Genomic DNA, 27,471 nt, shown 5'->3' on the forward strand with positions numbered 1-27,471 from the left:
CTTTATGGGTTTTGTTCAGTTCTGTGAAATATCTCTCCATCCTGGAGTCCCTCGTCTGTTCCACTCTCCGCTCCCCTGTGACGGGAGGCGTTAGCTCGGCTCCACGGAGGGAAGTGCTCCGAGCAGCTGCGTTCTGTCGGTTAGCTCAGCAAAACGTGCGTCATCTTCGGCGCTGATGATTCAGCAGACGACCTTCCACCTTTATGTCCCCCTGTCTCGATCCTACGACTGTGTCGGAGTGGCCTGGGATACTGTGGCAAAGGTGCGAAGGGTGGGGACGTTGTCCCGAGTGGTCTTACTTTCAATTTCCAGGCGGTTGAGGACGTCTACGGCCACAGCGTCGACCTCCAGCTCACAGGTGCTCTGCTTCTTCACCTCGTCCAGGACTAGGGAGCTGCGGGAAGACGGAAACATGTGCTATTAGAATGCTTCAAGAGTAAATGACGTCGTACAGCTGGTTAACAATTAATGTAAAGAATAAAGAAAGTTGGACTTTTGTGACTTTTATTTTCTTTGTCAGGCACCATTTTATTTTAGAGACATGGAAAGCTAACTGACGATGGGGTAATTAAAGTGTGATTATCGTTATTAAATTGTATAATTAACATAATGAGACAGGAGGATTGGTGAGAACAGGGGGGGAAAACATATCTTCCAAAATGATGAAACATTAACAACAATACAAAAAATAGAAAAGAGTACTCAGAGTGCAGATCGTGGCAAGGAGATACTTCCTGGAGTTAAACGCATGCGCAATAGATTGCTAAGCTACCACTTGTAGTGTAGTGGCGGCATGGACAAGTCCGTGTGAGCACAACAGAATAAAAGGTACGCAGACGTCTGCACAGAGCCGATGTGTCAGCCCTCTGAAGACCAAGTTTAAGTCACGTGGACTCGAGCAGACCCTTGTGTTCCGTTTACAGTCAAGATGGCGGCAAAGATCACGAGAGCTGAGTTATTCATCTTGAATCGAGCCTTACCTTAGTGGATCATAACATATCGGGTATGGAATTGATCTTCAGATAAACTTTTCTAGGGTGCAGGCAGGACTCACCAGGGTATGGCGTTCTCCTCCCAGCGGACAAACGTGCCCCCCAGGGTGCTGTCGTTGAGCTTGGAGGTGCAGGGGCTCTTCCAGGGGCTGATGCTGGGACGACCGCTGGGAGTCGGCCTGTCTGGGAGCGCCGCTGCGCCTTCTAGAAACACACACACGGTAGAAAACACGGCGCTGTGAGGAGAGAAAGATCTCCTGTCTGTGTGACAAGACGGCAGCAAAGAACACAATCCTTTTCACATGGGTTTTTGTGGCAAATATGAGCGTGAATATAAGTGAGATTAGTTGATCACCTGCAACTGAAGAATGAGATGAAGAGAAAAAGCATGAAAGGCTGGACCTTAAGATTTCTAGTTAAATCAAAGCCGGCTCTGCTGTCGCCATGTTGAGAGCCGTAGAGAGGCAACATAAATGCTCCCACTTTCGTACTTTGCTCCTTTAAATATAAATACAATTATTTGATTCCTATTCATTTGAACTGTGTGTTTGTAGGCACATAACCACTATAGATGACAACAGTCAGAACTTCTGACAGCTTACACTGACTTCGAAAAGGTTGAAATTAGTTTTCGGGAACCTTGCTGTCGATTAAAAGATGCAACCAAAAAAAGGTGAATAAATAAAACTGAAAAATCTGAACTGGACAAAAAATTGCTATCTGTGGATCTCTATAATAAACACTAGAAACGGTATGTGCTCAACCCTACAGCGAGTACAGGAGGTCAAAGTGTGATTGGAGTTTATAACGGACAGCTGGGCTGGGTTAATAATAGTTAAATGTTTTTTTGGCTAACCTAGAGTTTTGAACTTATTATTATTATTACCACAGTTTGCCAGAACTACTAAAAAAATAAGAGTAAGAATGCGTTAAAGTATAGTTCGGTACAATGAGAAGCCCTCGTTACCATCACTTTGTCACGTGGGTCATTTCAAGGATACATTCTTCTTGTACTTTAAACACTTGAACAGTTTTGAGTGTTCAAGCTGTGCAGCGGACTTCAAAACACACCAACGGCTTCTATTCATCTTCAACAAGCCCTTTTTACCAGTCCAAACCCTTTTATCACTCCCCCACTTTATCCCAGATTAACTTGCTTTCAAGTTCGAGCTCGAGGGGAGCAGCAAATGTAAACAGGTGTACCTATTATTGGGGTGTTTTACTTTCTTTGTTGCACGGCGCATTGATCCCATTGATTGCATCAGCATAGAGGTGGATCAAACATGGGAACTCTGCTTTAGTCGGAGGGGAGTCAAGCGTGAGGATTTAAAAAAAAAAAAAAAAAACTTTATTAAAGTCAAGTGAGGAATTTCCTTAACCATTCACGCCCTCGCACGTGACGGTGGCCCTGCTGGGCTGGATGCTTCCTCTGGGAGCGAGGTGGGGGAGGGGGAAGAAGAGCGGTCCGATTGGCAATGATGAGCAGGGGCACTGGTCTGAGTTTAGGACTAAGCTGTGATCAAACAGAGTCGGCAATCAGGGGGTTTAGTGTCCACCAGGAAGAAGGGGAGACGGGACGGGAGAGGGGAGATCTGAGGAGGAATCCCCCTCAGTCTGCCACTCCCACTGTGAGGCCCCAGGGACTGTGTGGTTCACCGGCCGGAGAGCAGAAACCCGGGTCCCTGCTTTTAAAGAGGCAGTACGCACTTGAAACATCATCTGCTGGCTAAGGACGCGCTAAATGAAGGTTCTGCTGCCCACCCTGAGAACAGAGGGAATGTGCCGGGACATGGATGCACTGTGACAGCTCCCTAATGCAGCGTCAATGTTTCTTTAAGTGAGAACTTTTGCTGAACAGCAGCTACTGTGGCCATGAATGACAATGACTTGTTAACGGAACATTATGCTTCAATTCATTCAAGAGTCAGTTGCTTTAAATACATTTGTTGTTAGGAAACCTTTGATAGATAGATTTAATTTACTTATTCGTGCCGAGGAAATGAATCAGTTAGCTTGCTATAGACTGAGAAAATAAATCATTTAATTCACTGTGACACTCAAAGGTGTGAGCTATCGCTCAAGTGTATGAATTTCAACCGGATTACGCAAACTGCAAATATTCCTCATCCTTACTTGAAAAAAAAAGATGGCCACCGAGCGATCGGCTCTCAATGCATCCTCCAAGACAAACATGTCCTCTTATGACATACAGTGCGTTTACTTATCATCCTATTTTTGTCACGAAGCAATCGCAGTGTTACCGGCAACATTATGCAGTTGTTTCTAGTGAAAGAGCTCTGACATTATAAAAAATAAATAAATGTAATATTCATTTATTTTTTAACTTACAGATGCAGTATTTGTACCTACATCTCCAGTAATAAAAACACTTTTGAGAGAAGGCTCTGATAGACCTACTGTGCGCTTCGTGCATGGCTAGCTAATGAACATGGTGGAACTTTTAGCCGCTACAGAGTCAAACATTTGCTCTATGGAAGTTAAATAAGAGTGAATATTGGTCCTACGTTCTCCAGGTTGACAGAAACACAACGTCTCTCAGTGTCTACTGGACGTATGAAGGCACCTGTTTGCTAACCAGTAACAGATAAGACGGTAAACAAGAACATGACATTACTGTTAGTTCTACAGGGAAGATGAAAATGTATTTTTATGAAGCTGGGTGCCGAGTTGCTAAAATTAGACATCCGCCTGACGAGCACTCCCAATGTTTTGTTCACATTTCACAAAGTGACGCATGCAACTTTTGCCTGCTGTCAGCAGGAACCTGTAGAAGATGAACTTCTTCTGTATTGTCAGTCTGCGTCACTCAGGCAAACACAAGACAGAGTGCCTGCTACATACACACAATACCTTTTCATTCTGTTTTTTCTTTTTCTTTTAACAATCTGATGTTTCAGCGCCCTGGACTGATTTCCAGGAGACAGTGTGCTTCCACTAGATTTTACATTTGCCTCCTTGGTGAGTAGCGATGAAAACGGCAAAATGGCAAAGAAAACGGACCAGAGACAGAAACTGGGGGTAACCAAAGAGAGAAAAGACTGTGCAAAGAAAATAGAGACGGAAATTCAAAGAGGTCAGAGACCCGGGAGTAAAAAGAGAGAGAGTTAAGAGTGACATGTGAAAAGAAGCGAGGGGGCAACAATGGAGATGAAAACAGAGAGAGCTGCCAAAAGACAACAGAGGCATCCTGAGGCTGAGGTGAGCTCAGGACTAATTGGATATGACACAAGGCATGGCGGCGTTCCCTGGCCTGCTCTCCGTCCCCTGCTGGGCCCGGAAGGAGGGGGGGGGGGGGGGGGGGGGGGCAGTCCAGCGAGAGACAAGAAGTGGGCCACATGCGAAAAAAGTGGAAACACAAAACATGCGGAGCACGATGTCACCCGTAAAAATGCAGGTACACGCATGAAATTAGACTTTTTTTTTACCACAAGGAAGCAAGTTATGTGCTGCTGTGGACGGGGGCAGCAGACAAATGTATTTTATTATGATGACAATAAACTATCCTCGAATCCTTGAATTGAGGGACGAGTGGGGCCTTCGCTCCTTACCTTTGTTCGGGCCCCTGCGGAACTTGACGGCCCCCAGGTTAAGCAGGTTCATGCCGTACAGGTTGTAGTCTATGAAGAGCTGCAGCAGGTAGGGGATGTGGCCTTCGTGAGGCTGGTAGCTCTTGTTCATCACCGCTCCGCTTTGTAACAGCTCGCACACCCTGCAACACACAGACGAGATTCTGTCATGAAACACTTCTGACACCCGGGGGAGGGAAAAAGCTCACTTACTAAAGACAATCACACAAAAGCCACTGTTTTTAACACAGGATTTCTTTTTCCGTTTCTATTTTTAGTTTCCAAGCACGAGTAGTTTTCTCAGATTTGATAAAGCTGATCTTTTTGCATATTTGTATTGTTTATTTTCTATTTTTCAGTCCTAATACCGATTCGGTAATCCTCACTGTGTGGAATAGACTGGGGTTGTCTTTAGTGTCAGCATTGTTGCTTTCTTAACTTTGTGTGACAAAATGTAACAAATAAATACATACAAATTTAATGAATTGTTTATCATTTATTATTAAAATAACAAATCGCACAGCAGCAACTTAGCAAAGAATCTTCTAAATGAACAGGAATTCAAAATTCCAATTTATAACGTATATAGTAGATAAACATAGATATGAATTGAATAGATTGGCCCTATTTTCACAGATATCCGGAGCAGCTATACTAGTCAGTATGAGCTCGATGTATTTGAGATACAGTGGTCCATGTAAAGAGGCCTTTAGAGTCTGAGAGCTCCTAAGACATTACACAACTGCTTTTACAGGCTCACACGTCATCAAATTGCCTTTGACATTTAAAATCCGTGGAGCGCTTCTTCAAATATATAAAAGGCCTTTATTAAAATCTATGTTGAATGTCCACACAGAAAAAAAGAAGACTTGTTTTTCCAGAACCATCCTCAAGCACAGAAAAGCTTGCGTTCACCGTGGTGGCTCCGTGGATGAAGAGCAGCTCACTGTGTGGATGTCTAAGCTCCGTCTCCTGGAGTCACGGTCCCCCTTTAAAAAGGTCACATCTGACCGCGCTGCCTGACTGATCAGAGACGAGGGGCCGCCAGACCTGTCGCTCCAAGTCTACTCTTTTTTCTTCCTTCTCGTCTCCTTTGTCCTCATTTTACCCCTCTCCTTCCTTCTCGCCTCCCTAAATCTCTCTTCATTGCTCTTTACCTTGGTCTCTTGTTCTTTCTCTTCCCCAGTCTGCCTTTTCTCTTTATCATCTCTCTCTCTCTCTCTCTCTCTCTCTCTCTCCAATCTCATCGCCATATATATATATACACACACATACACATACATACATACTGTATATCATCCTCTCCTCAAGCCTCTCTCCCTCCCTGTGAGTTCCTTGGCTCTCTGCCAAGGAACCAATTCAGCTGCACAGCTCCACTCACCTTGTCTCCACTAACGCCGATCGCTCTGGCAAATAATTCACAGTCGTCCCTGTGTGCTTCCATGCGCATTTAACACACACTAACACACACTAACACACACACAAACACACACACACAATCAATTTGTACAACTGAATACGCAGCGATTGATTTCCGTTCAGTGATCCGGCGGAGTCGTGAGCACGCCGTGTGGCGTTCAGCGACATCAAACAAGCTCGGGATGATCTCCATTCGCATTAGAGTGCATCGATTCAACGTAACCTTACCTTTTGACCATCTGGGGATTGTACAGATAGATCTTCATAAAGTGCTTCTCCTTAGCGTGGAAGCCATAGAAAGGCCTGAAAGACAAGAGACGGATCACATCAACATGTAAACCTGGATCATTCGGTGTAATAAGGACGCCTTTGTTATTCTATGAGCTTTAATAAAAGGCGTTCTGTGGTCAGAAAACAAATCCCGGCTTCCGTCAGCTCGGTTGTGTTGGTAAGACCAGAAAATCAGGAGTCACTTACATGCCGGAGACCAGCACCACCTTGAACACGTGCTGGGCGCTGGAGGCGGGGTTTCCCATGGCCACGTTAAGGGCCCGGTCGATGCTGAAGGCCACCTGCCGCAGGTAGCGCTCCGGCTGCTGGCCGAGACCATCGTACGGCACGTAGATGTAGGGGAACACGCCATGGAGGTGGAGACACGTTTTCTGGCCTGCAACACAACAACAAATCCATTGAACATCCGGCTTCATCGTATTTCATTCATCTACATCCCATAGCATCTCACTTTTGTTATTTGCAAGGGCTGCTGCTCTCAAATCCAACAGACGCATTTTGCACGTCCACGTCACTGAATTCACAACTTCCAGTTTATATATTCAGACTTTAGTATAACTCGGACTATATAGTTTATGAATAACATACACTGTATAGTGGCTTGGTAATGTGACCAGCAGGGCTGGAAGGTGTCGTGAACACAACTGTGAACACAACTTTTTTCAGTTTTTTTAATGCACTGTAAGAAGGCAAGACCCATTTTTGTGAGTTACAGTGACACACGCAAGATTATCAAAATCACACACTGGCGTCTAATAACAAAATACTTTTATAAAAAAGTATTCATTCAAGACCAAAGAATGTATAAAAAGTGGATGTAGTCACTGTGATTTCGTCGTTCGTGGACTAGAGTTCTGAAGCTTGACTTTGGCATTTGGGCCATGGCCATCTTGAGGTGACAGAGGAGGGTGGAGCTAATCGAACACTCAACAAGACATTCTAGGAGACTATTGTTACGATTAACTTTAATGAACCGAGAACACACAGTGAAAGGGTTAAAGTTCTGAGACGAAAACACCGACACCTCCAAAACCAGACAACACGATAGTAGTGAATCACAAGGTAGCCCCGCCCTAAAGCATCCCCTGCTTTATGGTCTGTTTGACTCTGAATGGACCATAATTTACTAAATGAACATCAGGCTGTATTGAAGAAGACTTGAAACTAGAGATTGAGACCATAAACTCATGTTTACAATGTTTACTGAGGTAATAAATCAAGAGAGAAGTAGAGTCATTTTCTCATAGACTTCTATGTAATCTGATGTATTTATGCTCGACAAATCCAACAAACCTGGAAGGACTTCATGGAGCCAAAAGTTCTAAAACATCTGTGTATTCTCCTACAGTAAATGAGCTCAAACGACAGAGATGTTTTTCGCACAATTGGCCAAACCCTACAAATAGTCTTTGTTGTGGGAACAAAAAGGATAGCAGGTTGCTATACCACTGGCATTGGGTTATTTCGGTCGATACCTTAAAAAGGTACCATGTACCGATCTCAGCCCTGTTCCCAGTATTACAGAACAATATGAATCAACTCACTGTACTCTCGTTCCCAGCATGCAACATGCAGCCGAGCAGCGGGAGCCTTAGATGCGACTTCTCCTACAGAAGCTAGTACATCTACTGACAGGGTGCAAGTGAGATGGATGAAGTGTGCAGAGGGTCCAGTAAACAGTTTTCTCTCCCCCCACCCCCACCTCTCCTCCAGTACACTTTCTGACCAATCACTGCAAGGCACCGGCGACACAGATGGATGAGTGCGACAACAAGCCCGTAACGCCACAAAGCAGCCCATTAGCTAAATAACTACATAGAAACAGAGAGGGAGAGGGAGAGGGAGGCTGGGGATTGTGGTTGGAGCGGATTTAGGTCTTGAGCGGTGTGAAGTGAGGTCAGCCGGCGCAGAGAAAGAGAGAGATGCAATATTTATAACAGGCGTGACGTCATCACTCCCACGACACGCACACTGCTGAGAGTCATCTGAGGTGAGGCTGCGCTGCAGACGGCGCGCTCAGATTCATTATCGGCCTAGGCCCGGCACTTTCATCCACGGGCTGCCGGAGGAGGTTTAATCGGGTTACATAAGGGATAATAACGGCGGTGTAAAAATGAAGACAATAAAGAAGGCTGAGGAGTGCTGAGGCTCACAGAAATCTGACACACCTCACTCTCTCTCTCTCTCTCTCTCTCTCTCTCTCTCTCTCTCTCTCTCTCTCTCTCTCTCTCTCTCTCTCTCTCTCTCTCTCTCTCTCTCTCTCTCCTCACTCTCTCTCTCTCTCCCTCTCTCCCTCTCTCTCTCTCTCTCTCTCTCTCTCTCTCTCTCTCTCTCTCTCTCTCCTCTCTCTCTCTCTCTCTCTCTCTCTCTCTCTCTCCCTCGTCCTCCCCCCCCCCACCCACCCCACCAGTGACTGCAGGACGGGAGGAGGCGGTGTCGAGCAGGAGGACCGACTCTTGCCCCAGACGTGTCTGCACATGCCCAGAGACATGCCTGCATACATACATATACACACACAGCTTGCCAACTCTCCATCCTCATGACAGACGATGCCGCAGTCCCCTGGGCACGATTGTTGTTGAGATTGCTGGACTGAAAGTGGAGCTTCCAAAAGAAAGAAACGTGTGTGTGTGTGTGTGAGTGGAAACACACACCACAGATTAGGCCCATCATTATGAGATAAGGTGGGAAATTACCATTTGCTATTCTGTCCATGGAAATGAAATATTGTAAAGGCCACACTGTGAACAATCCAGCACACAATCCCTGAAGTCCACAGTAATTAAAAGGCTGAAGAGGTTATATTACATATCAATGATTTTTTATCAGGCTGTTTTAAGTCCATACGTTCTGTCAGTTTCACCAAAACACCTCCTAGATTTCACTGATTCTCTGGATTACTGTTAGGTGGCGTTAATCAGAGGTTTAATCACAATACTAGTTTTATCTAATCTTTGGACAGAGATATGATATTGGCTGATATTACAAACTCTGCCATGATACAATTTAAATTAAATTCTGAAATATGCTTTAGATAATGTGTCTCTGCAGGACGGAAACGTTGACACACATGCCAGGGGAATTTCAAAATAAAGGTATATCCTAAAGGTGATGATACGTATCGATGTGTTCACTTTGCATCAGAGGGATTGGATCGTTGATCATTGAATCCATATATGGATCCACATCGACCTATTGTCATTGACCCCTGTAATCAGCCGTCACATTTTATTAGCGTTGTGAAGGTGACAAATATATTTAGTCACTAGATTGTACCTGTAATTCATCATACATGTGAATTCAACCATTCACATAACTCTTCACTCAGACAGCCTCAGTTACTCAGGAAGCCTTCATGACTAGACAAGCAATTGAAAGAAAAAATTAACGGATTATGGTGCAGCCAGTGACACACAGAGAGACGGCGGGATCAGCAGGTCTCTGTCAAGTCTGGAGAGAGTGTGTGTGTGTGTTTGTCTCAAGATGAACAATGCCAAGGTGTGTGTAGTGCCGGCCACACAAAGGCTGGCAGCCACTCCGGCGGTGGGGGGAGTCTGTCTGTCCTCAGCCTGCCGTGTCAACATGGAGTCTCTCTCACTCACACACACACACACACACACACACACACACACACACACACACACACACACACACACACACACACACACACACACACACACACACACACACACACACACACACACACACACACACACACACACACACACACACACTGTCTGCTTCGGCTGCAGTTGCTAAGCAACGGCAAAGCAAAAGCCCCTGACAGACAGCGGGAGAGATAAACAAGTGATTCTTTCTGCCCAGCTGGTCAGGCAACAGACAGAGAGAGAGAGACAGAGAGAGAGAGAGACAGAGAGAGAGAGAAAGCAAGAGAGAGAGAAGAAGAATAGTGATGAGAGAGAGTGTGTGTCTGCATGAGAAAGAGAATAGGGGGAGAGTGGAGAGTAATAGCGACAGTGTGTGCAGCCTCTTTGTGATGTGAGCAGAGGACGCTGTTGGACTGTCTGCCAGGACGTTGTGTTTCAGATAGAAGGAGCATCTGCTGCTTCAGCTGGATGTGGGCTCATTACTGGGACGTAGTCAGACTTAGGACCGGGGGCAATGCAGTGCTGCAGGAGTGAGTCCTAAACTTGGATGAGTCGGCATTATTAAATGTGTACTTTTTTTTAAGTTAGATGCTGGAAATAAGGTCTGTGGTGAACACATGCCTGAGAGATTTTAACACGTTGCTGGATATTAAAATTCATCAATAAAGGCAATGAAACAAAAATGTTCCTTGTTAATGATCTGTGGGATATATTCTCGATAAAGTCTGCATCTGGTTTCCTCCACCAACAAAAAAACACTTAACAGCCAATAGGTTTTTACGCCGTCGCTGCAGAGTAGGCTGTAAAATTGTGGGAACATTGTTTTAAGCGTCACATCCTCTCGCAAAATGACTAGTTTCACCATCAGAATGGCAATAATTCAGTTTGATCATTTCATTATTTTATCCTCATTCAAGTTAGCATTGAGCTAAAACGAAACTCGCGTGTGAATGCTCAAAAGCAGCGTGTCTTTATACTGTACATATGGATGAGGAAGGTGTCATCTTCTCATTGACTGATCATGTCAGCGGCAAACCAGTATTTGATTGGACATTTTGAGAGACTACTAAAAAAAGAGAAAATCTCACCCTGAAGATTAATAAAAAATAAATAAAAAGAATGTTATTTTATGGCGATTCAAAAATGGTTTAGTTGTAAGAGCAAATCGACGGATCCATTTTTACTTGATAAATGACTCGACAGAAAATGAATCTACAACAATTTGACAATTGTGTGTTTCGGGCTCCTACACACCTCTTGTTGCTTTCCTCACTATTCCCCTGCCACATGTGCCGTTTCCTGTCTAGCTTACTACTGGAGGATTTGTGAATGAGGATCTCCCCCCTCCTCTCCCTCATTGTTATCTGCGGGGCAGCTCCATGACTCAGCAGCAGCCCCACAACACCACTGGGTCAGTAAGGCCGTGAACGCCGGCAGCTTAGTCATAAAACCAGCCAGTGAGTCTGTCTGTCGGGCAGAACGCTGTTAACCTGTTGTTGGCCATGCCGAACCCCCAGTTCTTGGCTCGAATTCAGCCAGTGTCACCCCAGCAGTTGCTGAGCGCCAGGCGGTCTCCTGGCCGCGGGGAAGACGAGACCAAGACGGTGGTTTCGTCTCGCTGTTGCCACTTTGGATTCAATCCAAAGAAACGAACCATCCGAGCGTACGCGGACTGTACAGCCCTCGGTGAGTCACAGCAAACACACCGGTCTGTGTTGCCGACATCGCTGCTGGTTCGGAGAACAGTGACAGCTGAATGGAGATTTGAGGCAACAAATGTGCGCCTTGTGGTAGCACTTACATCTCTGTTGGTGTCTATATTTTCTGCTTTATCAACATTGTAGGCCTCAGCCTGCAGACCCATGACGCACCCACACTGGTGATTAATTAATTAGCTAATTATCTCGGCTGATTAGACTTCATCAAGACTGTGTGGAGATTGGCCGTGATTGACATCGCATCCTAATAAAAGGACGAGCTTTATCATTCGTATTAGAACATGGAGTTGAGTGACTTCACGTAATACCATCATTGCTCCACCCACCTTAAACTTTGAGCAGAGGTCTAATCAACCGGATTCAGTGACCTGTGCGTGTGTGTGTGTGTGTCTGGGCCTTATGGTCGTCCTCCCTTCTTATTTCCGCATAATGCATAGGTAAAGCTTTTCAAAATACTCTGAATATTTGAGTGTGTGTGTGCGCGCGCATGCAGGGCCTTTTTAAAAAGTGGTTTGAAGTGTGTTCATGTAGACGCGACACACTGCTCTGATGAAGCAGGGTTCCCTTCGGGGATGAGACCAGAGAGTCGGCGCTGGCCATCGGCCATGCTGGTAACTTTTTCCTTGGCAGTCGGGTCTGTTTACTCTGTCGGCCACTCCGCCTGCTAACCAGCCAGGGTTTAAAAGCTCCAATGCAGTTTGGGAGACCTACTTGCTACAGGGGGAAAACACAGTCACATTTCCTGGCGAACGTTAGAAATCAGTCGGCGGTGGCTTCCTGCTCAGGAGCTGGGGGAAAAATATGCAAATAAACTTAAGTTGTTGAAGCAGGAAATCCTCATTCCTGATGCCAGCGTTACTTCTCTGAGCCTAACATACATGACACAGAGGCAGACACCTTTATTGGTCACTCACAGAAACCTGGAAGTTGCCAGAAAAAAAGCCCCAGTCTTAACTGACATCCATAAGTGAGGCATCTAGGGACACCAATTATCCTCAAGCTCACACCGTGTACTGAACTGTACAGGAAATGAGCAAAAATACATGACTCGGTGTGTGCTCGACTGTAAATTTGAGCAGAGTGCATCAAGTTCATTTTTTTTCTCCCTCCGTTAACTCTCAGAGGTTCGGGGGAGCGTTCAGACTGTAATCAGATAGACAGCTGCCACGGGGAAGAGTGGATGAGGATGTTAATAAAACCAGTGTTGGTATTAATTATAAAAGGCCCAGGGAGAGCTGCGTGAAATCTAGGCCCGAGCACTCCCACTGGCTGGAGAGGGGAAGTCAAGAGTACGCGCTACCGACGCACGGCCGTCAAGGTGGTGGTGAAAAGTGAGCGACACAACTCCTCAAGACCCGAAGCCAAGCTACCGCGTCTTTGCTTGCCAGCTAGCTGCTGATTAAAGTGGACGGGTGTTAGCCCTGAAGTTAGCAACAACTCAGGCTCACTTAAGGTGGGCTGACCTTTCAAAAAGGTGGACCAGCTGTTCTTTAAATGCACACACGCTGGAAGATTCAGTGTGTGTCTCACTGAGCAGCCTGGCAGAGCGCCATGAGACAGAGTGAGATGTCTGGAGGAGGAGGAAGAGGAAAACAAGTATCTGGCTATTATTGGAAACTATAATAACAAATACACATGAACTAACAGAAACATGTTGTCTGCATGGGCACTAACATGTGAGTATCTCACACACACACACACACACACACACACACACACACACACACACACACACACACACACACACACACACACACACACACACACACACACACACACACACACACACACACACACACACACACACACAGATTAGGGATCAGATAAGCACTACAGCAGTATATTGTGTTAAAGTTAATGGAGTCTGTGACGAGGAGACAGACGTTCAATTTCAGCGTCACTTTAGCCGCCTTTATCTCGCTGCTTCCACAAGATCGCTCGCTGATGTCGTCGCACACAAAGATAGCATGTGCGTCTTGAAGAGACACGGTGCATTCACACCTTTTAAACATTGAGTATTGGGTGAATTAAAACAATATCCTGATGTGTAAATGCAATCTTGTATGATTCTGTGTGAGGCAAAAAACTTGAATAAATACAGTTGTTTGAAGGAGATGTTTTCTCAACAATGTGAAATAGATATCAGAGGGAGTTTAACTTTTTAGTTTGTTTATGCACTGGTATCGGATCGGTACTCGGTAACGGCCGACGCGCACGTTCAGGTATCAGGAAGGAAAAAAATGGTATCGGAACATCTCTGCATATAACCGATTAAATCTAAAAGGACACAATATTCTTTTAGTAAGGACAGGCAGGAAAGAGAGGGAAGGAGAAGGTGAGCCCACACAATTATACTCCATTTATATCTTTTGATTTAGTCAGAAAATATAGGGAGGGAGAGACGGTAATGCGGTGCAATAAAAGGTCAGAGGATGAGAGAGAGGAGGAACTCTCTACGAAGTTGGAAGCACTTGTGTGTTGTTGTGCTTCACCCAGCAAAATAAATAAATTCAGTCAATCCCACGCAGAAATAAGTAATCGGCGCGATGAGACCGGCCGATCAATACCTCCTCAGCTCGGGTAGCAACGCTGGCACCGCTCTCTGTGTTCGCTGCCACTGGCCTAATGAGTCGCGGGCCGTGCTTATGTATCCTCCATCATGTCGGGTCAGTCCAGTCAGTGGCTTCCAGCAACTGCTAGCGGTGTAGCCTACAGCTTCTACATTAAGAGGCTTCATAGAGTAAGCTTCTATAAACGTCAGCAAGGTGAATGAAAGGTTCTAAATTTAGAGTGAAGACTTAATGTTCTAAATATCCAGTGTTTCATGAATGGACTTTTGGAAGAGGTACCATGGGTCTTCTTCTAAGGCCTTCTGCTGAGGGGCTGAGGTGGAAACCACTCAGGTTTTGGCGCTAATGATGGTTGTGGCATTGAACCTTTTAGGGCAGATCACGTGCACGCCGTCGGTCATGTAATACAATGAACGAAACATTAGTGGATAGGAGGTAATTTTGCATTTATTTAGAGGTGAGTAAGAAGTAGAAATCTGGCATGAAGTTAGGGGAGAAAGAAAAGGAATCAAACCAGTGATCATGTGGTCTGAACTTTAGTAGGCCTGTGTGTTGGCAAGAATTGTGGTGATACGATACATATCATGATATAAGATTCAATACATTGCGTTACTGTAGGCAAAGAGATATATTGGGATTTTTTAAATCTAATTTTAGTAGTGTCATTGTAGAAAGAACAAACCATCATATGCATACATAACACTACCTTTTGTGCAACCTGAGCCACTGTTACAAATCTTTGCATGTAAACTATTAATCAAATTGATTCAGTGCTTTTGAGAACGGAAACAGTAAATCAAAACATAAGACCGCGATACTCAAGTCAATATATCTTACACCTCTACGCCCTTCGGCACGAGGCCCCCTCGGCGCTGAAGGTCTGTTTCTTTATGAATGTGTGGACACGGGTGCGCTGCCAGAACACACCTCCTTCACTCTTCTCAACATCTGCAGGTCACCCCATAAACACCAAACACATGGCAGAATAACTCGCTTGTTCTCTCAAACACACACAACATAAACTGTCGAGCTTGAATCGGTCCACGTTTGCTCTAAACAGCAGTCCCTCATCTTCTGCACTCTCCCAATCTATAAACAGAGCGGCTCTGAGGCTTTTAAACATGAATGTGTTAGCAGAGCAGCACGGCCCTGCTTGGCTAACTAACGGAGCTAACCGCTAACGCTAACGGAGGTTGCATTGAGTTACATTATGACGCGTTCAGGCTCCATTCTGAAAAAATGTGTATTAGGTGAAGGTAGATTATAAATGTTATAATTTGCTCAAATGTAATCTTATCCATTCTATATTACAGTGACAACTGTTTAACACACTGGTATCATATCCGTACTTATTGGCCAGTGTTAGTGATGGGGCTACATCATTAGTCAATGAAACTAAAGAAATAAGATGATTTTCCGCACTCTCAACAACATCACCTACTTCAAAGGTCTTCTCGTTCTTAATCGTTGAGGCAAAAGTTAATTTCTAGAACTTGGAGACGGCAGTTGACAGAACAATCTCGCTTCACGGTCAATCTAGTTTGTTGGTTTGGTTCGTTCTGGAGCTGAGCAGAAGGAGTCCTCACAAGATGCTTTAAATATTTCAAGACAGGCGAGGTAAAAGAAGCAGCAGCCGGAGTGACCTGGATAGAAGAGGAGCTCCAGGCAAAAAGTGTTCATTGCAGTCTGGGCAAACCTCCGACACATCACAGTCACGACTGCTTGCAATACGGCATGTCAGGTGTGCTATTTGGGGAAGTGCATGAATGCAAAAAACATTCCCAACAATCTGACACATTTTTGACTTAGTTGTGTTGTAGGGAATGGCATTTTTGATTAGACGGAACGATACGGCGTGAAACAAAAACATCTGAATGGTTAACCTTTCAATGAGTCATCAGAGCGCTGAAAAAAAAAAGTTGAGACCAGTAGTGTGAACGCAGCATTTAGTCTTTTAATCAGAACTCAGCCGCGAGCCACCGGTAAAAGGCCACCGCATGACGCTATAAGAACCGGCTGACTTTTACCGGAGGGCCGAAAACTTTAGCTTCACAGAATAGACGCTAAAGACACGCTACCTTCCGTTTCACTGGAAGGCCTCTTTTGTCCCCAGTCTTGCCTTCAACAAGGCAACAGTAGTGATCAAGCCCACATCTGGCCCAATCCCTTTGGTTTGGCCCAACCAGCGTGTTTGGCCCAACCAGTGCCCAACCAGCCTGAGTCAAGTCAGTGTAATTTTGAGCTTAATCTGAATCCAGTCACCTGTGTCCAACATAATAGCTGTGATGGCAGCGAGCAGGTGAACGGCGACCAATGCATCGTCTCCCTGTCCCAGTTTCATGACATGGAACGGAATCAGCTCCCACATTTTTCCTTAATGACCGCTTTGTAGCCAGCATGTCCCCGCCGCTCAAGCTGAGCCTGCTGGAGGACAGGCATGGACGGACCTCGGTGCCAGCTACCCCCCCCCCCCCCCCCCCGACGTCTCTCTGGCCGAGGAGACAGACGGCACAGCGGCTGACCAGATGGAAGGCGCTCCGTGCCAGAACCTTCTTCGTTAGGCAGACAAAGTAACAATGCATCAATCTTCATAAACGCTAAAATCGAGGTTGGCCGCGGCGCGGTGGTGGCCCGGCCAACGCCGAGACTGTGCGTGCCGGTCTTCCCGTCGTTACCTCCGGGGTGAGATTCCTGTGCGTCTGCCTGGCTGGCAAGGACGGAGCGCAGACGGAGGCAGCGGACTCAGACGGACCGGGTCAGGGATGAATCAAAATCAAGATGGACACACAAAAAGCAGGAAAATAATGGGAGGAAATCCTGCCTCCTCTCCTGGCAATGAATCAAAGAGCAGAACTTGTTGCATTATTAGAATTCAAAAGCAAGTGTCTGGAAATAATTAACAGATTTGATATCAAACGGCGACGGTACAAAATAAAAATAACTTTGCATCGATGAAGTAATCTGTCATCTCTTAGGGCAGACAGACACAGGGCTGTGCTGCTGGGGCCGATGTGAGACAAAGACTGTGGATCCAAAGGAGGTTTCGTGAAACGTCCAAATCCAACCAAGTGATCGGTCTTCCGTTTTCAGGGTTGAGTCTGCTGAGAGGAACACGGTCCAACCCGAGCTCGTCCGACCCAGATCCACTGTTAACGGGGCTGCTATTCATCCTGTGTGTGAGTCAGATGTTCTCCACCTCAGTGAAGTCAGCTCACGCACGCACGCACGCACGCACGCACACACGCACGCACGCACACTGGAGGGAGGCTCAAGACTTCTGACAGACAAATGGAAATCTGGGAGGCTGTCAACGATCTCCCACAGAGTAAAAAACCCCGTCTCCATGCCCAAAACTGCATCAGTCACATTAATCACAACGTAGAGTTTGTGTGTGTGTGTGTGTGTGTGTGTACGCAGAATGTGAGACACGGCCTGCATGAGTAGCAGAGGGCTGCCTTACCAAAGGAGGCAGAGTGAAATCAGAGCTTTTGCAGCTCACACTAAAGGTGGCAGCCCTTAAACTAGACATCTGTCGTTCACAATCTGTGACGCCGTTGTCACAATATACGATGAATAAAGACGACGTTTACTTTCAGTAGTGAAGAGCTAACAAAGTCATGTGACCGTGGTGTAGTTCGCTCACAGCCTAACGTAAAGTAAAAAGCAGTATGACAACTTGATAAACATATTATGTTTGCTTATAAACGGAGCCACTTGTGCCTGAAAGGCTGTGAGCCCAGGCCTGCAACATGAGAACGATCATGAGGGAGAGGAGGCACACAGCGCCCGTTGTGTTTGTTTACTAGTAAATTCAAGTTGTAATAAACCTGAATTACTCTTTACACATACAATGTTTTTACAGTTTTAGCGGCCATGTCTCTCTAAGACACCACGAGGGGACTATTTTCCATTCAAGGACACATGCATGAGCTTTGCTTCCTTCGATGTAATATCCACATGCTGACCAATACCCTTCCACTGCTCAACAACTGCCGAGGTGCCCTCGAGCAAGGCACGTCGGCCTTGTTCCGGCGGAGCTGGCCGGTGGACGAGTGACAGCAAAAGTGAGTAGAGCAGGTCACACACGCTCAGTCCTATCCAGGGATAAAAGAAGAAAAGGGCTCAAAGAAATCTGATCACGTCGAAGAGATCAAAAGCCGTCAGGAGTCAGAGGAAGGGCAGACAAGATAGGAACCGCTCACAGGCGATGCAGAGGGGTGAGCAAGAGGTGAGGAGACAAACCGTTTCCTGGTGACTCGGGGAGTTCTTGATGACATAAATCCAACTCTCAGAGAGAACACATCCTGTGTTTTCCAACAGGACAACTCCACATCTGGAGAAGGATGAAGAGAGAAGCCCCTTGTCCGTCCACGCCTGTTATCCACCTGTGATTTGGTGGCCTGTCTGCTGATCTCTGCCGGTGTGAAACCAGACACCAGGAGAGGAGGAAGAAATCCGTCTTCTGTCCTATTCTGTCACCCTTTCGATGTGCATATTAAATATGTACATCACAATCTCAGTGGAGATGCATAACATTGCAGATGTTTTCACGCTCTGTGGGGGTTGAAAGGTTGGTCCATCTACTGTATAACAACAAGAAGCAATGGAGGCAGTTATTGTTGAAACTAAGGAGTGTTTCAAGTAGTATTGAATTATACCGACGGGTGTTTCTATTATTTCGTCTGCCCTGTTCATTTCAATGAGTCTGGGCTACGTAACACTCCTCCGTATAGAGTTAAGATGCAGAGTTACTGGTAACTGTGATCCTGCCTCGTCCTGCATTGTGTTTTGAGCAATATTTGGGTGGAAACAGCTGGTGGAGAGTAAAGAGACGGGAAGCAATCGGTCCGGGGAGAACGACAGATAAATGGCTTTTGCTACAGTGTGTACGGAAACAGACAAAGAGAAACAGAGAGGGCACACGAGGGAAGAGCCGAGCGGAGAAGAGAAAAAGCGAGTGAGCGAGAGAGAGAGAGGGAGGCGAGAGAGAGAGAGCGGCGAGAGAGAGGCTAGAGAGAGAACGGCGAGAGAGGCTAGAGAGAGAGAGAGGAGAGGGAGAGAGGGGTGTTGAGAGCAGCAGTCCATCCAGTGAGAGTGTAATTAGCAGGCCGAGGATTTACAGGCAGAACCCTGTGAACTAGGACGCTTTATTCCCACATGACATGGGCTGAACTTCTTCTCGGAGCAGACAGGGACGGGGGAGAAAAAAAAGCTGGACTGTTTTGGCCCGAGCATGAATACATGGAGCATCAGCGTAGGCCACGAAGGCCGGGCACGGCCCGAGCAGAGGCAGGGCCGGGAGGGGAGAGGGGGGGGGTGCACATTGGTCCCGCAGCGAAGCATGAGGAGGAGGAGAGACAGCAACGAGGGAAGAGGAGACGACTCAGACGAGAGTAGTGCAGATGCAGTGAGGTGTAGTAAGACAGAAGGGCTGGGCGAGTGAGCTGGAGTAGGAGTTTAATTAAATTATGCTGCATCAACATGCAATGGAAAAATAAATAAAAATAGAAATGCACTTCTATGAAATTAAATTTTGCTGCGAAATAAAAAAGGTATGCGCATAGACTGGCCTGTTTCAATTATTTGATTTGATCTGTGCAGTGGAGCCGGGTAGTTGTTGGCCGCTGCTGCGCTGTAATTGGCCAGTCTGTGTTTGAGGGGCGGGACTTAGCAAAGGGTCAATTGTTCTGATAAACTTCTGTAGAGGAAGAAGGTTTTCTTTTCCTGATGTTATCACACAGAAATGCATCATGGTCCGCAGCCCTTTGGTGCAACAATACTCCACCAGAGGCGCTTGCAGGACGGTGAAATAGTTTGGATGTCTTAATTGCGACCGGGACCTTTGTTGCATGTCACTCCCCCTCGCTATGTCCTATTGTTTCCTGTATTAGATCTCCACTGTGGAACGTCTAACCAAGGCAAACAAACATGCACACAAAAAAGAAATACATGCGGGAAAAGGTGCAAGCGGAGTTCAAACAGCCCACAGCTACAACTCTAAATAAAAAACAAACCCTGGACTCCCACAGCCACTCTACTTGAACCCACCTCTCTATTTGCCCCCACTAATGACTGCCGCCATGTTAATGTTCAGGCATGCGAGTGTGTGGGTCTACAAGATAAGAAGAACAGGTGGGCGTGGAGGGCCGGGGGGGATTGAGAGAGTGTGTGTGAGGCTTTAAGTTGAGGGGGACGACGAGGAGGGGTTTGGGGGGGGGGGGGGAAAGACCGAACTCTCTGGTTGTAAACACTCTCTCGCTCTCTCTCTCTCTCTCTGCGTGCTATGCGGCAGCTCTCCGTGGAGGCAGTCCAGGACAATCTGAGGGCAGGAGAGGCTGTGAGGGTGAGGAGGAGGAGGAGGAGGAGGAGGAGGAGGAGGGACGGCGGGGTGAGATGAAAGGAAATGCCGATGTGATTCAGGGAGAGAAAAGTGAAAACCCTCGAAACTGGAACGGCATGTCGAGGAAAACAAAGGAATGTGGAAGACAGAAGGAGGAGGAGGAGAGGCTCAGTACAGCAGAACAAGAGACACAGAGTGTGACCAGCGGAGGGGAAAACCTCAGAGTGCCTGCACCTCGCACACATGCAGATATACACACACACACACACACACACACACACACACACACAGTTTTTCTGTGAGGATGCTTAGGAGATTTCCAAAAAAGGGCCTTCTTCTGAGCTTTTTCTTGACAAACAGTTTAGCATCCTAGCTACCTAAATCTCCGACTATAACCCGGGTTGTGGTTTAGATCTCTGTACAGCCACCATACGATGTGAACAGATTCTCAATGCAATCGTATTATTGGGGGTGCTAATTAAGCTAATTTACCATTCTCATGAAAGTGCGTTCATTTACACATAGGTGGCATCCATCATGTTTACGCTGGTCATTTTACATCTGAGGTGGCACACTTGTGCTTGCCAACCGTACGGGGAAAAAAGGAAGAGAAAGTTAAGCTAAGAATGCTAAAATGTCCACACGTGTGGTCCGATGACCGTCCATCCAGATTGTACATAAATAAATCCTGAGGTTTCATAACGAGAGGAGAGTGCCGAAGACGCTGCGCTCTCTTATGCAACGCATTATGTAAAGCTCTTCTCCCCTCATTATGGGAGACATTTAGTGTAATAATGTGCGCCCCCATTTTAAGCAGCCTTAATGAATGCAGATCCTACTCTGACTGCAGATATATATCAGTGGGACTGGCAGATCTAGTATGGAGCACCTTGAGAGGGGGAGGAAGGGGGGGTGGAAGAAGAGAGGATGAGGGGAAAAACAGGAGTCGATAAGATACAAGGAAAGATGAAAGTTGTTCATTTAAGAGGGATGGGATCAAATAGAGCAAAACAAAAGGAAATGCCCTTATAAAAAACATGACATTCCATCACGTGACACATTTAATGAGTGTGAGGAGCACTGGTTGCCACGGCTCTGATGGAAGGGGGGGGGGGGATGTCTCGCCAGACAGCGGGAGAGATTTCCGAGCTCTGCCTGCTCTCCTTCTCTGAGCTCCCGACACAATTTGATATTCACGGCGCGTCCCGCTCGCCGCCACACATCACTAGGAGCGGGGACGGCTCGGCTGGTGCATTGGGGCGGGCGAGCGAGCGAGACTCGCACGCACACACACGCTCGCTCTTCTCTTTCTCGGCAACCCCCCCCCCCCCCCAACCAACCGTCCGCTCTCAATCCGACACAGGGACGGCCGTAAACGCAGCTGAGCTATTGCTGTGACTGGAGAAGATTACAGTGGTGAGAGGGGAGGGGGGAGAGAGAGAGAGCGAGAGAGAGAGAGGGCGAGAGAGAGCGCGAGAGAGAGAGCGGCGGACACGCAGAGAACAGAGCACGTCTAGACAGAATGAAAAGGTTTTTTTTTTTTATAGTTCTGACGTCAGAGGTGGTAAATGTCTCCCAAAAATGAAAAATAAAAAAAGAACCGCTCATCAGACCGTTCTCCAGAGCCGGTGGTCTGTTAAGTAGCGGCAACAACAACCCCGCCAGCCGCCACCACCACAAACACAAGCCTGCTTCCATTCAAAGAAAGACACACACGCACGCACGCACGCACACGCACACACGCACACACACACACACAGCTATTTTTAGAGCTGGGCTTCCAGAATATCCCCCCCTCCCCTTTTTAATAAGCCTGCCCTCACAAGTCACTGTACCCTGCTACCGAATTAAACATTGATCAAAAAAAGACCCTTTGGTTCCCACCGCAGTCTCAGATTTACAAAAGAAATAATAAAATAAAAACAGCGGCAGAAGGAGTGAAGGGTGTTGGTCTGCAGCTTTTGAAGAGAAAAAGTGGACTTTGCCCAAGTGAAGGAATGTACTGACTTTAAGCAAATACGCCGTGAGGCTGAAAGCATGAAGAAAGTTTTGGTGAAATCCAGAGCTTATGAGAGACAGAAGCATGTTTGTTTCACTGCATTGCAATTTGAGATGTGATCAACGATCCCTGTAATAACTAATAAAAGATAGATCCTCGGCGATGCTTAGCCAAGGGTCAACTGGGGCACAACTGGGTGAGACAGGAAATGTACCTTTAAGGGACAATCGGTAGAACATGTTTTTGGTAACTGTTGTGAAGTCTAGTTGCTCCCTTGCTGTGGGAGGGTCACAACGCTGCCATTGCCCTTCTAAACAGCTGAACCTTGAACGTGGTCATTATTAGACATGGTGGATGTTTCCATCAGCTGTCTTTGAGTGAGAGTACTCAAACAAGCCACGGTGTCATTCTGCAGAGTGTCACAGGGGAAGATATTGAGCAATATTTTGTGCTGTGGTTGTGTTTCGAAGGTAAAGATGTGCCCATTCAAGTTGAAAATGTTTAACTTTCGCAAAGACGAGACACTGTGCACACATTGCGAGCTAGCTAGCTATAGCAAACTTCTGGTATATTGGCCTATGTTTGTTGCAAATAAACATGGGCTGCACAAACATTCCAGCAGTCCAAACTTGCACTGGCAAACATTCAATCCGACCAAATAACATGAGGTGCTCCAACGTAATGGAATGTATCGAGCACCAGCACATTGCATTTATTGTACTTTTGTGCATATGCTTGTTGCCACATGTGAACAATGTGTTAGCAATCAAAATTAGAACTCGAGTTAACACCTCATAGTAGCTTAAAGTGGAAAAACGTAAAACTTCTGTGGTTTCTGCAACATCCTCCATCATGTTTAATGAGGTCTGAGCAGAGACCAGCCTGGTTTCACGTCAACAGCAAAATACTTCACATGCAGAGGCAAGAATCCTGTGAATCCAACTTTTGCACAACAATGCATTAATCAGAAAGCTCATGTGTTGGAGCATTAGTGCATTCCTATAATAACAGGAAGCAGTGCTACTCCACCCTAATTTGCAGATATACCCAATGCCACAGATGAAAACTTAATCGCTTTGTTTGTCTTTATGTGCACGCAAGCGCCCGTGTACACCCCCACACACACACACACAGGCCTCATTATCATCCATGCTGAATGGCACAGCATGGTAGGTTCAAAGTGTTCTCTCCCTCCAGCAGCGTTTCCAGCTTTCCTCGGTCTGCCAAATCCTCTCATTCTTCTTAAACAAGGTCTTAATCTGCTTTGAAACACTGCGGAGTTCTCCTGCAGCACTGCTAGCGGCCCTGGGGGAAGTCTGCCTCCCTCGCCAGCTCGCTGGACAAAGTGGGGCCCCTCCTCTTTCTCTCTGTGGGGACAGTGGTGCAGGAGGAGAGGGGAGGAGCCTCCGACACTGAGCGGGGAGGGGGGGGAGACCTGAAATGACCCCGGCACCACCCTCTCTCTCCGGACCACACAGAACCACATTGCAGGAGCCTGATTCGAAGGGGGAAAAAAGACGAGGTGCTGCCAGAATGGAGGAGAAATCTCTAGCAGGCACTTCACATCAAACACTGGCTTTTTGCACAGCCGTTATCCCTGCCTCCCTCCTCAACCGTCCATCTCACCATGGCGATGAACTAAATCATATCACCTGATTGGCAACGCCATCTCACTCAGTCACGACCCGAATGTCCTAAACAATTGTGATACACACAGAGCAGGCACTGCAATTTAAATGTGTTGCCCTTTAGTCTTATAGAAAAGAAGCAACTTACATATTGAAATGGCAGTATGACAACATCACGTCATCAGTGCAGATGCATCGACCGCAGTTGATCCATACGGGTCACATGTTTTTGGATCACTCAATAAAATAAGGGTAAAAACAATCTGCATAGACTGATAGGACTCATTTACAATCTGCAATTGGAATCAGAGGCCAAAAAAACATGATCAGGTAGTCTCTAAAAGTTATATTTGATCCCACCGATGACCCAAAACCGTGTCAATCTGCAACCAACCCCCCTTATTTCCATCACACTGATGGAGGGCGATCTATGGTCCTGAATGTGTGTGTGTGTGTGTGACTACTTATAACTGGATAACAATGCCACAGTCTGGTGACAGTAATGAATCTGACATCCAGGAGTCGAGCCAACATTTCCCCACATCCAAGTCTCTCTTTTGCAAAGCCAAGAATGTGGAGTTTCTTAAAATAAAACAGTGGGCGGTGCGGTGCGTGAGCGGTTCGCACTACGACCTCAAAGCCTGGTCGGCCTGGTGAGCGGAGTCGAGTCCCTGCAGCTCGGGAGCTGAAAGGACGTGCTGGTTCAGAGGCCAGTCAATGCAGCATCACGAAAAAAAAGTGAACACTTCGGGTCAAGCCTGCACGATAATGAACGGGCTTTCAACAGTGGAAAAGACTAACCAGCCTAGTTAACGTGAGGTCGCCCGTCGCACCCGACGCTGACAGGAAGTACATTGGGGACGAGGACTGCTGCAGTGTCAGGCCAGTCACGCCTTCGGATACCCACTGAGGAGCCTGAGGGAGCTATTATAGCCATCAATCATACCAACTGCAGCAGCAGCAGCAAGGACACCGAGGCAGCTGCTGTGAACTCACAGCTCCTTCAAGACAAAAGGAAATCTCCAGCATCCACCAGGTAGCGGCTACTAAGTCCTCGTCTGCTCTCGCTAACCGCAGAGTGTGGCTGTGGAGTTTAGGGCCTAGGACACGGCGTCCACAAGGAGCCGAAGAGGTTAACCAGACCGAGGGTCACCAACCTGAACCAGAGACCTTGTTGATACGTGCCTTAACCGTTAGGATAACTTCATGAGCACTACAAAATAAAAACACTTTCAGTGCTTTTCCCCACCCAGTGGATTTGTTTTAAATACTGGAGGAATGTTAAAAGATAAAACCGCCACAATGAGCAGGTTGGAAGAAAAGTTGCAGATCTCTGCAGCCTCACAATCACCTCCATATGGCTTTGTCACCATTAAAAAGCACAAGTTTTGAGTCGTATACTGGCAATTGCTTGCAGCGTTGCATTCAATAACAGTTCGACAACGGGACAAATTAGCAAATTCCTGGTGGACTACTGATAGTATAGATCTCAGATAATGGATGACTTCAGATAAATCAGCATTGGGGACCAATACATCACCTTCCCCTACATTTTGCTCGAGCCCTTCCGCCTCTGTGACTCTAATCCACCACAAAAGGGCTACCAGTGGTACCGAGGTATTCAGAGAGAGGACAAAGCCTCCTCCCACATACAGCTCACACAGAGCTGTGTGAAAAGGGAGGGGGAGGTTTTCTAAAGCTCTTCACTGGCCTCTCTGGAGACGTGACGGAAAAAAGTGTACCGCTGCCAGCATGGAAGCACCTGAGAGGTACGAGTGCCAGCTGTCAATCATACAGGATTTGTGTACGTTGAGTAATATGTACACCTTGATGCATTTGGTTGACAGCCCCTAATCCCCCATGCAGGTTTGGTTCACTTCTTGCAATTGGGGTCGGATTATGTTGTCACGGTAATTGAACCGATCTAGTGTTGGTTTGAACCGCACCGGAGTTCGATTTAGAACGGACTAAATGTTGGTCTGTGATAGCGGCCTTATTCAAGAGAGCAGTAAAGGATATACCAGCCACTGAAACGTACATTGCTTTCCTGGTCTGACAGGAAAGCAATGTACACTAAAACTTGAACGAGCTGCCGGGACTTCGTAACACGAAAAAATTAAGCATGAAACGCAGCGCTTAAATAATAAACTACTTTGTGGATTTATTTTGATTGCTTAGACTCTCGGTTGATAAGATGCAGCGATCCAAATCATTTTACGATACCGATTGTGATGCATCAACTCTGGGCGTCCGCCGATACAGAGTGCTGTTCCAAAACCAGTGCTTCCTTTCTCCAAAATGTGTATATTGTGTAAATCTGTATACCTCACACTGAACTCATTTTGGGATCATTTCTATGCAAAGTAATATGAGGCCTGTGTTTGTTGAGTTAGCGGCCTGCTACAACGGAATGACTGGACACTTATGACACTGGTCCAGAAACATCAAGGCCTGACCTGATCTGCTGAATATGGATACTATCAGGAATGATGCGGTGCATCAGAGGGTTCTACACTGTTATGCACAAGAAGCAGGGACACCATGACCCATGGTCCCCAACCCCAGACAACATGAGTGTAGGCCATATGAAAATGTCATGTCACAATTATCCTGGCCGAAATAATTACGATTCACGATGTTAATAATAATCAACAAAATATGCTTAAAACTCTTCAAATGATACGAATACATCCTGGAATCACTTTAACATACGTTTTGTAAAGAAACTAATATTTTACTACATTACTTTATAAACTCCTGTATTCTTTAAACCTTATTTTAAGTCCTAACCTCCAGGTAGAACTGAGTCTACAGCAGTACAACCACCTCTTCCTGTGTCCTCTGCCTTTATGTCCCTGACCAGCTCCTCATGAGAACGGAAGCCTCGGCGTCACCACAGCCAAAAATCCTGTAACACATCCCTTCCTCTGGTTTGACTTGTAAAAAAACAAAATAAAAAAAGCCCCGACAAGAAGCTGAGCCTCTATCTGTGTGCAAAAACATCATAGGGGGAGGATTAGCGTGGAGCAGCGTTCGGCCTCTCTTTGTGACGCTTCTCTATCGCCAACACGGCTCCGCCTCCGTAAACCTGCATGTAGCCAACACACGCCGGACTAAACCAAACACCACACTGGAATGTTACATTTTCTAAAATTATAAACAAAAAAGCAAATACAAAAACACCATTCCATCAAAATGGGCATCTCACTCAATTACAGTGTGATTAGAAGCAACCGGAGCAGCAGACTGGGAGAGAGAGGACAGTAAACAGTTAAGGGGACGATGACCTTCTGCCTAATGAGCCACAGAGTCCTTTTGA

The 27,471-nt window shown here is 46.4% G+C and overlaps 1 protein-coding gene across 1 annotated transcript in view; it reads right to left on the reverse strand.

Moving 5' to 3' along the window:
- The window catches only part of rev3l (REV3 like, DNA directed polymerase zeta catalytic subunit), a 59,340-nt gene that overhangs the window by 27,693 nt on the left and 4,176 nt on the right, over window positions 1-27,471 (reverse strand). Inside the window, exons 2-6 of the mRNA XM_079180163.1 lie at window positions 6,476-6,665; window positions 6,227-6,301; window positions 4,562-4,722; window positions 1,055-1,196; window positions 300-394 (exon numbers count right to left, since the gene is read on the reverse strand). Of these exons, the coding sequence (XP_079036289.1) occupies window positions 300-394; window positions 1,055-1,196; window positions 4,562-4,722; window positions 6,227-6,301; window positions 6,476-6,665 (663 nt within the window). The remainder of the gene's footprint in view (window positions 1-299; window positions 395-1,054; window positions 1,197-4,561; window positions 4,723-6,226; window positions 6,302-6,475; window positions 6,666-27,471) is intronic.

The sequence above is a fragment of the Pholis gunnellus genome (genome assembly GCF_910591455.1).
Source record: "Pholis gunnellus genome assembly, chromosome: 19".
NCBI lineage: Eukaryota > Metazoa > Chordata > Actinopteri > Perciformes > Pholidae > Pholis > Pholis gunnellus.